The 14,360-nt window shown below is 34.5% G+C and overlaps 1 protein-coding gene and 1 pseudogene across 1 annotated transcript; both read right to left on the bottom strand.

The window, feature by feature from the left end:
• Positions 1-5,905: 5,905 nt before the first annotated feature.
• On the bottom strand, positions 5,906-8,217 carry LOC132186532 (probable receptor-like protein kinase At2g23200; annotated as a pseudogene).
• A 104-nt stretch (positions 8,218-8,321) lies between these two features.
• LOC132186861 (probable receptor-like protein kinase At2g23200) lies at positions 8,322-11,170 on the bottom strand. The gene has a single exon (XM_059600963.1). It carries the CDS (start codon positions 11,026-11,028, stop codon positions 8,569-8,571), a length of 2,460 nt encoding a protein of 819 aa, XP_059456946.1. The 5' UTR covers positions 11,029-11,170; the 3' UTR covers positions 8,322-8,568.
• Positions 11,171-14,360: the final 3,190 nt, after the last annotated feature.

Genomic DNA, 14,360 nt, shown 5'->3' with positions numbered 1-14,360 from the left:
TTTTTTGGTAAGAGTACTTGCTACTTTTGCAGGGTCTGGGTATCTGGAGTGGAATAAAGTTGGGCAACAATAATTCATGAAAATGGGAATATTAAACAAGGACAATGAGCTGAATTGGATATAAATATTCTACCTCTTTCGAAAAGAAATACGTATAATTCAACAAAAAAAGAAATACGTATACACCAAAGATGTATTTCGAAAGTCTTAAGAAGGATGCTGGCAGTGCAATATTTGATTTTGAAAATGAGTATCAAATCTCAACCTCAACCGTTGGTTTTTTTTTTTTTTTTTTTTTTTTTTTATGTTCTTCTTAATCCCAACCATTGGTTACTTTAACAGCAGTAGTTAAAAAACTACAGCATCTACTTTTTGAAGAATATAAATAATCTTTTAAACAATATGGGATTTGTGGGTAGGGGTAACTCGTGTTGCACGTGGTTTGAAAGAAGTTTCGACCTGAAATGAAAAGAACGGTCCAAATGTCTTTCAGATTTGGTGGCAATATATGAACAGTATCCTGTCTGATTTTTTCTTCAAAAGTCATTCACTTGAGAACCATAGTTGTTAAGTCTAGTTTGTATTTTACTTGATTGACGTTGAAAGCGTTACGGTTTAAATGAAAAAATAGAAAAGAAAAAAAAAATCTTCTTCTTAGGCTTAGGCTTAGTCCATAGAATCGAGGCTTGAACTATAATCACTACTGACTTTAGAGTTTTGCATGAATGTAATTAACGCTTCTTGAAATTCTGTTAACGTAATTTTTAATGGTGAACGAAATAAATCTTGGTTTTTGTGACTGCTTATTTTTTACTATCTACTCATTTTTTGCATACCAATTCTAAAAAATATGATAAATTTCTTAAAAATTATTGGATGTGGTCACTTTAGTTGTTAAAAAGTAATATGAAGGACATCCCACTATCCCAGCGAGCCCATGAACAAAAAAGCAATATGAAGAGATGGCCCATGGAGGAGAAAAGCAACCTATATCTTTTTGAACCACCTTTTTCTTTGGATAAGATTATCTGTCTTTTTCTTTTTTGGGGCATATTTGCAATTGCGTTTGACATGCTTAAAAGTGAGTTTAACACTCAAATAATTAATTTTTTTTTTTTTAAAAAAAAAAAAAAAACACATTTCTCGAAAATTATGACAAAAAATGGCTCAAAAATGGCCAAAACACATTTTTCGACAAAACTTTTAAAAATAAAGTTTTTGTTAAAAAGCGTTTTTTTTAACTTAAAAGCTTTATTTATTATTTTTTTGAAATTATGACACCAATAAGTGTATTTGGGTTTTGAAGCCTAAAACGCGCAAGAGACAATAAATATTAACAAATGAAGTCTTAAGACAAATTTTGATCATTTCATATTCAAATTTAGTTTCTTGTTTTTTGTTATGGCCTATTTGAGATAGCGTTAAAGAGTTTAAAAAGTCATGTCAAACCAAAAATTGCTCATTTAGTAAAAAAATTTAAAAATACTTTTTGACTTTTTGACTCTTAAAATGACCAAAATGTACTTTAGTAAAAAATTAAAAATAAAATTTTTGCCAAAAAGTATTTTTTAACTTAAAAGTTAAAATGCTCCCATTTAAAATACTTCAAAATGTAGAGATGGAATGCCCCCATTTAAAAAAGAGTAATGATTCACTGCACGCCCGACTATATTTTTTTTATTTTTTATTTTTTATAATTAAAATATTATATTTTAATATTTTTTTAAAAAAAATTAGCCGGGCGTTCATGCACGCCCAGTGTGCTGTTTATCATTACTGTTTAAAAAGAAGTGAAAGTTCAAAAAAAAAAAAAAAGTGAAAATTCAGGTGACCCATGGCGTGACATGGTTGTTGGTATCCCCCCAAAGCATTTTTGAATTTTCACTTTTTTTGGGGGGAGTGGATTTTGAGCATTTTAACAAAACAAAAAAAAAAAATGAAGAAAAAATTAGAAGGGGCGAAAACGTAGGATATCGACATTGCAAAATTTTTATACTTCGAGGTTATGATTGCAAAACCGCTTATACTTTGAAGGCGTAACTTAAGTTTTTCCAAAGTTTTCTTTACACTTTTATTTTTATTATTTTTAAGGAATTACTATTTTTTATTTTGTGAAAAGATAAATACTAAGGGTACTAAATTTTTTACCAAGATAATGTGAAGTTTATTTATTGGTACCCATAGGCATTTCTCTTTATTAATTGTTTTGATCATTTCCATTGAATAAGTTATGTATCATCTTAGTACTTATATATTGGTAAAAAATTTAGCATCTCTAACATTTCTCTTGTGAAAATAATTATTCTTGAAGCAACTAAATAACAAAGTGGCTATTCCATTTCGGGCTTATAGCCACATATGTTCAAGAGAAATACTAGGGGTACTAACTATTTTACTAACATGGGCTTACTAAACTGATGTGTAGCTTATTTATTAGTACTCTTTACATTTCTCTTAATTAATTTTTTTTTTTCTCCAATGAATGAGCTACACACCGGTTTAGTAAGTTTCTATTAGTAAAATAGTTAGTACCCCTTGTTAGAATATTATATTTTCGTAATATTTATGTGACAAAATATTCTCAATATATTACGAAAATATTCTCCACATATATTATTGCAATATTTGATACTGTATTCATTATTGTAAATATGCTAATTTTATGTGATTTTGTAATTATTGTATTTCATTTCTTTTAGGGCATTATTAAACTATAAATATGTCATTCTATTGTACAATTGAACATACATCAGAAATACAATTTTCCTTTTTCCCATTAGGGTTTTCTCACTTTCTCTCTAGTATCGCAACCTCAGGTAAGCCCCCTCCCTCATGGTGAGGGAAGGAGGGATGGCCATTTGTTGCCTCCCTCCTCCCCCTCACCGGCCCTTGCACCGGGTGCCAGTAGTTTACTTGATGTCCCTGGCCCAGGTTGCCTCCTCCTTACCCTTTCTCAGCCGCCCCTTCCTCTTTGTTCTGCTTTTGTCCTTGGCGGGGCTCTCTGGTTGTTTTCTGCTCTTTTCTTTTCTGTTTTTTTTTTGCTGTGTTTTTGGGGTGATGTTCTTGTAGCTTTGCTTGTGTGCCACTCGATGTGGGTGCTGATTTTGGGAGTTTCTTTCAAACTCCCCCCAGTTTTGTTTTGTGTTCGCCGCCGATCTCCTCCGCCCGCTCTGCCGCCCACCGTCCAATGCTGGGTCTTTCCTCGTGCCCCTCCTGCGATGAGCTTCAACGTCCCCTGCTGCGATGGTTTTCTGGCCTGCTGGCGATCGGTTTCGCCACCCTCCGTCCACTGTTTTAGGCTTTTTTCGCGTCCCCACCACGTCGAGCTTCCATCGTTCCCTTCTAGTGTCGGTTTCCGGCGAGTGCACAATCGGCATCCACGCTGCGTGTGCCTGTTCCCGTTTGTTTTATTTTCCTCGTATTGTCTTTGTTCATTTTTTTCCCTGTATGCATTTCATTCATGTTATTTGCTTGTAATAAGGCCCTGCCTCTTTGGTTCGCTCACGTTTTATTTAGGTTTTCTTGCTTCTGTTTTGTAATAAGGCTTGGCCACTCGATCTGCCTGCTTGGATGTGAACTGAACTTTGGTCCAGATCTTTTAGGTCGTGGATGTGAATTGTAGTCCAAACCTTCGAGTTGTGAACGTGAACTTCATCCTGGCTTTTGGGTCGAGGAGGAATTTGCGCTACCTATGCATTGAATTGCGTCTGTCTTATGCAAATTTGTTATTTCAACTGAAAACTAGTCATAGGTTAGCGGAGATTTTAGGTGATGTTGTATCCTTATAGCTTCGGCTATAATTTGCATTTTCAGGGCTTTGTGCTCTTGCGATGTAAGAGTTTTATGCTCGTGATTATTATCAATGAAATGGAATGTATTTCTTTAAAAAAAAAACAAAACAAAACAAAAAAAAAAATTTTCTTCCATACAATTATTTTTCTGTTTTCTTTTTTTACATTGTTAAACTAATGATTAAGTGATTAAATTTACCTATTCTTATAAGCTTAAGCTTTTGGGATAATTTGTAATTTAATATGGTATCAAAGCCAAAGGTCTTGGGATCGAACCTTGACTTCGTCAAATCACCCCCATTTAAATTAAATATTTCATGTGTTGGGCCTCACCTATTAAAAGGGAGTTTGACCCCACACGTGAAGGGGAGTGTTAAACTAATGATTAAGTAATTAAATTTACCTCTTCCTATAAGCTTAAGTTTTTGGGATAATTGATAATTTAACACCCCTAGCATTTTCTATGTTCAATAGACCTATTATTATTACACTTACAACATCAAGTAAACAAAGTAATTTTTTTTTTTTTAAAACAATTCAATCACATTCATTGATAAACAAGCATAAAGTTCAAATAACACAGAGCAAAGTTCACTTAACCCCTCAAACTACCATCCAATGACAATTTAACCCTCAAACTATCAATTGCGACAATTTACCTTCCAAATTACTAAAACAATGACAATATACCCCTAATTTTTAAAAAATGACGAAATTACCCTTACTAAAATAAAAACAAAAATACTAAAATTTAAATTTTTAAAGGTATTTTTATCTTATTGAAAATTTAATAGGAGTAATTTCGTCATTTTGCTAGCATTGGGGGGTACATTGTCATTATTTTGGTAGTTTGTGGGGTAAATTGTCATAATTGATAGTTTGGAAGATAGATTGTCATTAGGGTTGTAGTTTGAGGAGATTAAGTAGACTTTACCCTTTTTTTTTTCCGCTATCAATAAAATTTACCCAAAAATAATTTGCAGCCTCCTTTAAAAGTTAAAACTAAAATTTATCCCAAATTAATGGACCATCAATCCTGTAGACGAATGTAATTGAGGCCTCCTAAAACTCTGTAAACATAATCCTTAATGGTGAACCAAGTTATTTTTTATTTTCTTCTTATTTTTTGCCCACCAATTCTAAAAAATATGATAAATTTCTTAACAATAATAACGAAAAAATATTGTATATGGGTCACTTTAGTTGTTAAAAAGTAATATGAAGGTCATCCCAGCGAGCCAATGAACAAAAAAGCAATATGAAGAGATGACCCATGGAGGAGAAAAGCAACCTTTTATCTTTTTGAACCACCTTTTTCTTTCGATAAGATTATCTTTGTCTTTTGTCTTTTTTTTTTTGGCACGTTTGTGTGTGCATTTGAATGTTTAAAAGTGCATTTAATATTTAAAAAGCTTATTTTTTTAAAAAAATTATATATATCTGTTTGGTAAAAAAAATTAAAAGTACTTTTAAGTGTCTAAAAATAATCAAAACGCACTTTTAACAAAAACTTAAAAAATAAAACTTTTGCAAAAAAGTATTTTTCGAATTAAAAGCTTTGTTTATTATTATTATTATTTTGGATTATCACACCAATAAGTGTATTTGGGTTTCAAGCCTAAAACGCGCAAGAGACAATAAATATTAACAAATGAAGTCTTAAGACAAATTTTGATCATCTCATATTCAAATTCAGTTTCTTGATTTTTGTAAGTTAGGGTCTATTTGAGATAGCGTTAAAGAGTTTAAAAAGTCATATCAAACCAAAAATTGCCCATTTAGTAAAAATTTTCAAAAATACTTTTTTACTACCAAAACATACTTTAATAAAAAGTTAAAAATAAAGTTTTTGTCAAAAAAATACCTTTCGACTTAAAAACTTTATTTTTTAAATGCAATTCTAAATAGACTCTAATTTGTACCGACAAGGATTAGGATGTTGTCCATTTCAAGTGAAACATGCAAATAGGTACTTTTACACATTAAGGGGAAAACAAAAAAATACGACAGTGAAGCTGTAATAGAATTCAAGCACTAGAAACATTCTTGCAGACTAAAACCATATTACGCATTTTATGGTGATAAGAAGCCACGGAAACGCAACGACACATTGATAGAAATCTACACCAAAATAATGGAGACTATCTGTTACTATCAATCCTCAATTGGAGTTAGTCTTGAGTAGCCACTTTTCATCCCCTTCAATGGGTGCTTCATCATCTTCCAGAACAGGAACATTCAAAACAGCAGGAAACTGCAACCTAATTAATGAATTAATATTTGTTGTGCTGGCTTCATGTTGCTCTTTGTCCATTAGATGTTCCTGAAGCTGCTGTGCAGAGTGCAAGTCATATAACACTTGACGCATACTAGGCCTCTCAGTACCATTTTGCTTCAAATACTTGACTGCAGTTTCACTAAACTTTCGCAATGAAGTTGGCTTACTTTTCCCAAGTAGCACGGGATCAATAATTTTCTCAAGTTCGCCTTCCCTATGCAGCTGCGTCGCCCAATCAGCTAGGAATTGCTCCTCCTCCCTCGGAAGCGAGTTGTCAATAAGCGGTCTAGCACAAAGAACTTCAAAGTACAACTCCAAAGGAGTACACATCAGATTTCTCGGTATACTGTTGGGTTGCCAAGTATTCTGGATCAAGATAACCAAAGCTACCCTTTACACTCATGGTGCAATTGATTGGATCAGGAGGCCCTGACTTTGAAAGGCCAAAGTCAGCAACTTTAGCCACATAGTCTTTATCAAGCAAAATGTTTGTTGACTTCACATCACGGTGTATGATTCTTCCTGCCTGAGCATGTAGGTAATCTAGGCCGCTTGCCGCAGCCGCACCAATGCAGATTTCAAGTCTTTGGTTCCAAGATAATTCAGATAGTGAAGATGATTTCTCAGAACTACCATCTGTATGATAGAGATGATCTCTCAGAGTCCCCATTTCCATGAATTCATAAACCAGTATAGTCTCAGAATCTTGATCGCAATACCCAATCAAAGATACTAGATGGCGGTAGCGGATTTGAGATAACACAATGATTTCATTTTGGAATTCACGAAGACCCTGCCCATGCCCTGCTTCACCTCGTTTCACAGCCACTGTCATACCATTCCGAAGAGTTCCTTTGTAGACTTTCCCAAATCCACCCTCACCAATCAAATGTTTTGCATTGAAGTTCTCAGTTGCATTCTGAATTTCAGATAAAGGTATCCTTAAACTGAGGTTTAGATTAGGGGGAAGGGGCGAGTTAAAACTTCTTTCAGTCAACCTGTTTTTAGAATTGAACCCTGCATAAAGAAGCTCTACAAAACTTTGATCAGGCTCTTGTTTCCTGCATTTCAATCCCGTGGCCACCACCACTACCAAAATGACAAATGCCCCACTACTTACAAGACCAATTATAACGGGGGAGAACTTCTTCTTTGATTCACTTTCCTTAAGAATGGAATTTGAGCTAGCTTTTGGGTTGAGTTAGGCCCAAGATCTATTTCTAACATACATCTTGTTGATTGCATGTTTGTCATGGTATCAGAGTCAAGGGTCCTGGGATCGAACCTTGACTCCGTCAAATCACGCCCCATTTAAATTAAATATTTCACATGTTGGGCATCACCTATTAAAAGGAAGTTTGAGCCCACACGTGAGCATGAGTGTTAAAGTAATGATTAAATGATTAAATTTACCTCTGCATATTAGCTTTAAGCTTCTGGAATAAATGGTAAATTAACACTTGATTTCTCCATGAACTCCATAATCTCCACCCCATTCAAAAAGGCATTACGAATGTTTGAGTCCTCTTTAATGTGTATGCTAATATCCACAAATCCTTTATTATCTGGATCAACCACAAAATCGAAGTAGAACAGAGCAGCCAGGAATTGTTTTATTTCATAAGGAACGATCAACGGAATAATATAAGGATAATGAATAATAAGATCGAACCACAAGTCGTTAGGTGTTATACTTACTATGTCGCAAAAATGGACCCGAACAAAGTGTGTAGCACTCTTATTGACGGAAAAAGCCCAAGTTGCATTTGAAATACTGGAATATACGTATTTCTTTTGGAAAAGAATTGTTAATATATATCCACCGTTTTTTTTTTTCTTTTTTTTTCTTTTTTTTTTCTAAAATAATACTCTACCGTTTAAGAGCAAGTAATGGTGGATATATATTGGCAAATTAGGCCATGGGCCTATCAATCTATCATCTTTTGCTCCAAAAAGGCGTTTGAAATTAGGCTCAAGTTGAACCCTACATGTGGAACTGAGGAACTCTCACTCTATTTATTCAATACATAATGTTATAAATTATATTTGTATTTCATACTATTGATATGTCAGTCTGAATTGAATCTTTAGGATTTTATTTTTTAACAATAATTAATCCAAAGTTTGTTAGAACTACCGCCTGAGCATTATTGGATAATTGTGTAATAAAAATATAATTTGTATTTAAAATGGATTTGTGTGGAAGGTGTTGGCCTATAAAGTAATCCATTTGGCCAATTAACAATCCTGCAGTAATGAAGCCGCTCTTCCAATTTACAGATTGAATGATAATGGATCATGAAACCAATAAATATATTACATATGCAGCATCGAGTAAACAAAGAAAGAGCACAAAGATACATTTAACAATACGAGACTCTCCACACTGGAAATGAACAAAGCAAGAGAAAAAACTACTCTTATACGTAATTAGGAAGAAAATATACGAAAATGACATGGTCACATGAGGGTACCCTGCCCTAAAGCAGTAGCTAGAGATTATCTGGCATCATCAATCCGCATCTGAGAGAACACTACACTATCTGTGTTCTCCGAACCATCATCCCTTAATATTATGGGCAAATGATCATCTTCCCAATCTGGGATGCTATGATCGGAAGGCAAAGGCAATTCCAAAAATGCATTTGTTGTAGAGTCGTCATGCGCTTCTTTGTGCAATGCAGTTTGTTGAAGCTGCAGTGCATATTCCAAGTCCCACTGCACATCAAGCATGGAAGGCCTGTCAGCTCCACAATCCTTCAAACAATTCTCAGCTATTTCACCAAATTTTCTCAGTGAATCGTGGTTAATTTCTCCCACCAACAACGGATCGATAATCTTTTCAAGTTGCCCTTTCTTTTGCCAAAACATCCCCCATTCGGCAAGGTTCACCTCCTCCCTCTTGGGCGAGTCAACAATAGCTGGCCTCGCACAAAGCACCTCAAGAAGTACTACACCAAAGGAGTAGACATCAGATTTTTCTGTAAAGTCAAAGGTTCTAAAATATTCAGGATCCACATAACCAAAGCTACCCTTTATGCCAACAGTACTGAAATGGTTTGGATCTTGATGGCCTGATCTTGAAAGGCCAAAGTCAGCAACTTTAGCCACGTATTGTTCATTCAGCAAGATATTTGTCGACTTAACATCCCGGTGAATGATTCCCCCAGCTGAAGAGGTGTGAAGGTAATGAAGGCCCTTTGCTGAACCAACACAAATCTCAAGCCGTTGCTTCCAAGACAATTTAGACCTTTTAGATGATCTCTCAGGGTTCTCCAAAACATAGAGATGGTCTCTCAGAGTGCCCTTTTCTATAAATTCATACACCAGTATCATCTCAGACCCTTCTTCGCAATACCCTATCAAGGAAACAAGATGGCGATGGCGAATTTTGGATAAGACCAAGATTTCTGTTTCGAATTCAGGAAGGCCCTGCCCATTTTTAGGATCACTTCGTTTCACAGCCACTTTGGTACCATCCGGAAGAGTTCCCTTGTAAACTTTGCCAAACCCACCCTCACCTATTAAGAGTTTGGTGTCAAAGTTATGGGTTGCATCAAGTATTTGAAGAAGAGGCATCTTCAATTTTAGGTTAACACTACGAACAGGGGAGGCATTCGCTTTCCCTTTACTGTAATAACTTCCTTTTCCATGAAGCACCGGCAATGAACCTACTCCATCAACATGCTTTGCTTTCTTGTATCGTAAACCCAACAACAACAGCACTACCAAAACGAAGACAAAGACCGCGCTACAGGCGGTAGCAACTATAACAACAACAACACCACCATGTTTCTTTGGCTTGTCCTGAATTGGAACACCCATAAACTCCATAATCTCCAGCCCATTCAGATAGGCAGTTTTATTTGCCGAATCCTGCCTAGGCCCTACACTAACATTCATAACTCCCGAATCATCAGAATCAACCACGAAATCATAGTAAAATGGAGCTGCCAACTGCGCAATTCCATCACGATCGTCAGGATAGATCGTTTGATTGAAGTTGCTATAAATAAAGAGATTGAACCTGATCACAACATCAGCACTTGTGCTAACAATATCGCAGAAGTGCAGCCTCACCAGGTGTCTGGTGTTCTTCTTTACAACAAAACGCCAAGTTATGTCGGACGAATTTGAATTTAGTTCTTTGCAAGTCTTGTAAACAAGATCTGAAGCGCTATAATTAGTAGCACCAAGAGTATCATATTTAAGCGTACCGTTATAAGGGGGACAGATTTTTGCAGATCCTGGGGAAAGTAGATAATCGTCATCCGGTATCCAAGTCCTCCACAGTGAGTCATTGTTCTGTGGACCTCCAACATTGACCCTGTGAATTTTTTGTAAAACCTGAGATCGTGCGCCAACATAAGTTCGATTGCTCCCAGCAGGAGTAGCTAGAACAATATCATCCAGGAAGAAGCCTTCATCTGGGATTAGAAAGACTTCTATGGCGCTCACGAAAGCAAAAGATTTTCTGTGAGGAGTAAAGTGGATGCTGAACTTACTTCCGTTGATAGTGAGTAAGAACTCCTCAATCACAGGTGAATTACTATTTTCTTGAACGCCAAAGTTTGACAAGAGCGAAAAATTAGAAGTTGAAACATCGAATAGGGCCTTTGCCAGATTAGTCTTGCCGGACATGAACGGAAAGAAATGGAGGCGAACATAATAAATGCCTTGATCGATGATATCAAAATCATATGAAGATGGGTTTTCAAAAATTCTTGCAGTTTGATAGAGAGACATATCTGTTGCTGAGTTGGTGTCACTGACATCAGAGCTTGTTCCGACAGAGAAGGAGCCAGAATTCAAGTCACCAACGAAGTTCCGACCATCGACAGTAATGTTGGACTTTGACCCGCAATTGATAGTGTAATTAGCTGATGAGGGAAGCAAAAGAGAAAGGAAATGGAGAAGAAAGAAAGGGAAGAGAGCCATGAGGAGATGAAGTTTTTCCATGGAAAATTGGTAGGAGTTGCTGCCTTTTCTCTTTTCTTGTGGGAGACTGAAAGTGAACCTTATCAGGAAAAAATGGAGGAAGTAGTGGACGTCATAATTTGCCTTGAGCAGACGTAGAAGAAACTCTCGTGTTGACTTAGACGATTGAAAGGTGTGAGTCAAATCAAAGCCATTTCCAAGGAAGAAAAGTCTTCCATCCTCCTCCACTTGTTTAATAGCTTCTGCATCTACCCAGCAGGGAACTTGTACCCGGACCATTTGGAGAGTTTTTTTTTTTTTTTTTAACTGCCGAAGCTAATTGCATTCTCCTCCGCCTTTTTACTGTTGAAAAATTCTTACTTTGAAGAGAAAAATAGTAAAATGTATATTTTTTTTTTAACTATTCGTCTTCCTATTATGAAAAAATATCTGAGGAACATGAACAATGTTCTCCACTAGTTTTTTTTTTTTTTTTTTTTTCTTGTTTTTTTTTATAATCATGTTCCCCACTAGTTAAGAAGCATTGGCTGGTTAGTCCCCAATTTTTTTTTTAAGAAAAAAAAAACATAAAAAATATTCAAGCTTTTTCTTTTGTTCCCTTTTTTTTTTTTTTGTGTCATTCTTGTTTTTCTCCCCTCTCTCTTTTCTTTCTTTTCCACGCTCTCCCCAAACCACAAAATTACCACACTATTCACCCACCCCCCCCCAAATTTTGAAAAAAATATATAATTGTTAGGAAAAATGAAATTTTAAAAATATGACTGTTAAACAAAAAAAAAAGAGGTTAAAGTGTTCTTCTAATCCTAGATAAATATTACTTTCTAAAAACTGGGTGAAAGAAATAAGAGCTTTTTTGTTTTTTTTTTTAGAAAGTAATATCCACTTAGAATGAGGAGATCGAACACCTAATATTTCCCTTTAAAAAATGATAATTTTTCAAAAATATACGTTAGAAAAAGACAAATTTTCAAATATATGATTTATTATTATTATATTTTTTTTTAACATATATGCACAATAAGAGAAAAATGGGAAAGGGATTCGAAATAATGACCTTTACTTTATAAGATGTAATATCTAACTGATTGAGTTGCACATTGAGAACTAAATATATGAATGTTAAAAAAATAATAATAAATAAAATAATAAAAGGAAAATCTTAATTTAGAGAGCCGAACATAAATGCTTTGGAGCAATTCAAATGGAGATTTTTTTTTTTTTTTTTGGCTAAAATAGGAAACAAATTCAAGGAAGCATATGAAAATGCTACCGGACATAAGCGCATCTCCAGTAAAATAAGCAAATAAACCATGATAGTTACGGCTTTTGACAGCTTTACCTTTTCTAGCTGAGAAATCTCGGTCGCCAACAAAGACCTGCCTGCCATCAGCAGTGGTCACGTTCTCGGGCGCTCCACAGTTGATGAAGTACTTATCAAGAACAGTGTAAGCCGATGAGAGGAGAAGAGAAGAGAAATGGAGAGGTAAGAGAAGACAAAGTTGGAGAAGCGAAAACGTAAAGTTTATAGAATTTGTGTCTATAATCTCTTCACTTATATCAAATTATTGATTTAATTATTTAATTAATTAATTTATAAATTGCACTATGTGTGAGTTTTTTTTTTTTTTTTTTTTTTTTATTTGGACATTAAATGGACACTTGTCAACATTTTAGACTACCGCTTGTCCGTCACAATCCTTAAGTGATTCTCTTGAATGTTTATGCTTTTATATTTAGTATATGATATCCAAACCCAAAGCGGAATGAAAATATTTTCTACAATTTTTTTCCAAAGTTGTTTTGTCAAAAATATTTTTGGGGCAAAAGTAATTATAATGAAAATATTATGAGGGTATGAAATCCAAGACCTTCTTGGGCAAAAGTCTTCCATCTTGAAGAATCTTAGATGGGCTAAATTTGTTATTTGTTCTAAATTCTTTAATATAAGGAAAAAATACATTTTACCCCCTGAACTATATACATATTCATACTTTCAACCCTAATATTTAAAAAGTGACATTTTACCTCCCAAACTTTCAAATTGTTGCAATTCGACCATTCTGACTTTTTTTTCCCTCCAAAATGCCTACATCCCAAGTTAAAAAATTAAAAATTAAAAAAATAATAATAATTTAAAATTTTAAAAAAAAATTAAAATTAAAATTAAGGGGTGGCTGGCTACCTCAGTTAGGCCTGAAGCCACCCCAGACCGGCCACCCCTTAATTTTTAATTTTTTTTAAGAAAAAAAAAAACGCAGAATGGGGGGATTCTGGGAAGAAAAAAAACTCAGAATGGTCGAATTGCAACAATTTGGAAGTTTAGTGGGGTAAAATGTCACTTTTTAAACATTAGGGTTAAAAGTGCAAATTGGTGGATAGTTCAATGGAGTAAGATGTATTTTCCACTTAATATAATTTTTTTTTTCCTTATTTGATTTGAATATTAAAAGGACATTTGTCAATATTTTAGACTTGTGCTTGTTGCAATTCTAAGCACGAAAGCTTCTACTTTTATAAGTAGTATATGATATTCTAATACTCCACTTCACAAAGTAGTTTACCATCTATATAAGAGCAACTTATGGGGGCAAATTAGGTTTAGGGGCTCAGTCGTATCATCTTATGGCCCAAAGAGACATATGTCTCAATTTCAACTTAAATTGGATTCAAGTTAAACTCTACACCTGGAACCCTCACTCTATTTATTCAATAAATAATGGACACAAATTCCCTCCAAAGAAATTTCATTCAATCCACTCTAATAAATGTCAACTATTTTCTAACATGTTTGAATTCCCCAAAATCAATTTTTGGGTTCCTAGGTTAGAAACAACACCATTATCTCACTTTTATCCTATATTGTTAATGTTGTTGATCTAATGATTAATTGGCATTGCCATATCAACAAAGTATGATAAAAATGTAATTTACAACATTTTTCTTAAATAAATGGTGGACCATTTTAGTTCATTATACTGGATTAGCATATGCTTTTGACTAGTCATTTTTTACTTGGAAAGAGAATTTTACGGAACCAACAAAGAAAAGTTTTTGGGGAAATTTGAATTACACCCACCCTTCGAAGTATAAGTGGTCTAGCAATCATATATTTGAAATCTAAAAATTTTCATTGTCAGTATTGAATATTTCAGCCATTTTTAATTTTACCATTTTTTTTATTAAAATGCCAAAAGTACCCCATTTAAAACAAAAATGAAAATTCAAGGGACCTAAAGTGAGGTTATAGGTCACCAGTCGACGTGGCCTGGGTCAGTCCAATCATTTCATTTCATTTCGGAATTTTCACTCTTTTTATTTGGGAGGGGGGCAACTGAATAACAGAGTAGATCGCG

Source organism: Corylus avellana, chromosome ca7 (genome assembly GCF_901000735.1).
Source record: "Corylus avellana chromosome ca7, CavTom2PMs-1.0".
In the NCBI taxonomy this organism is placed as follows: Eukaryota; Viridiplantae; Streptophyta; class Magnoliopsida; order Fagales; family Betulaceae; genus Corylus; species Corylus avellana.
Note: the sequence above shows the minus strand (reverse complement) of the source record. Positions and strands in the feature narration are given on the sequence as shown.

Coding starts and splice junctions, on each gene's coding strand:
- LOC132186861 (XM_059600963.1), bottom strand. CDS start 11,028: ATGGAAAAACTTCATCTCCTCATGGCTCTCTTCCCTTTCTTTCTTCTC.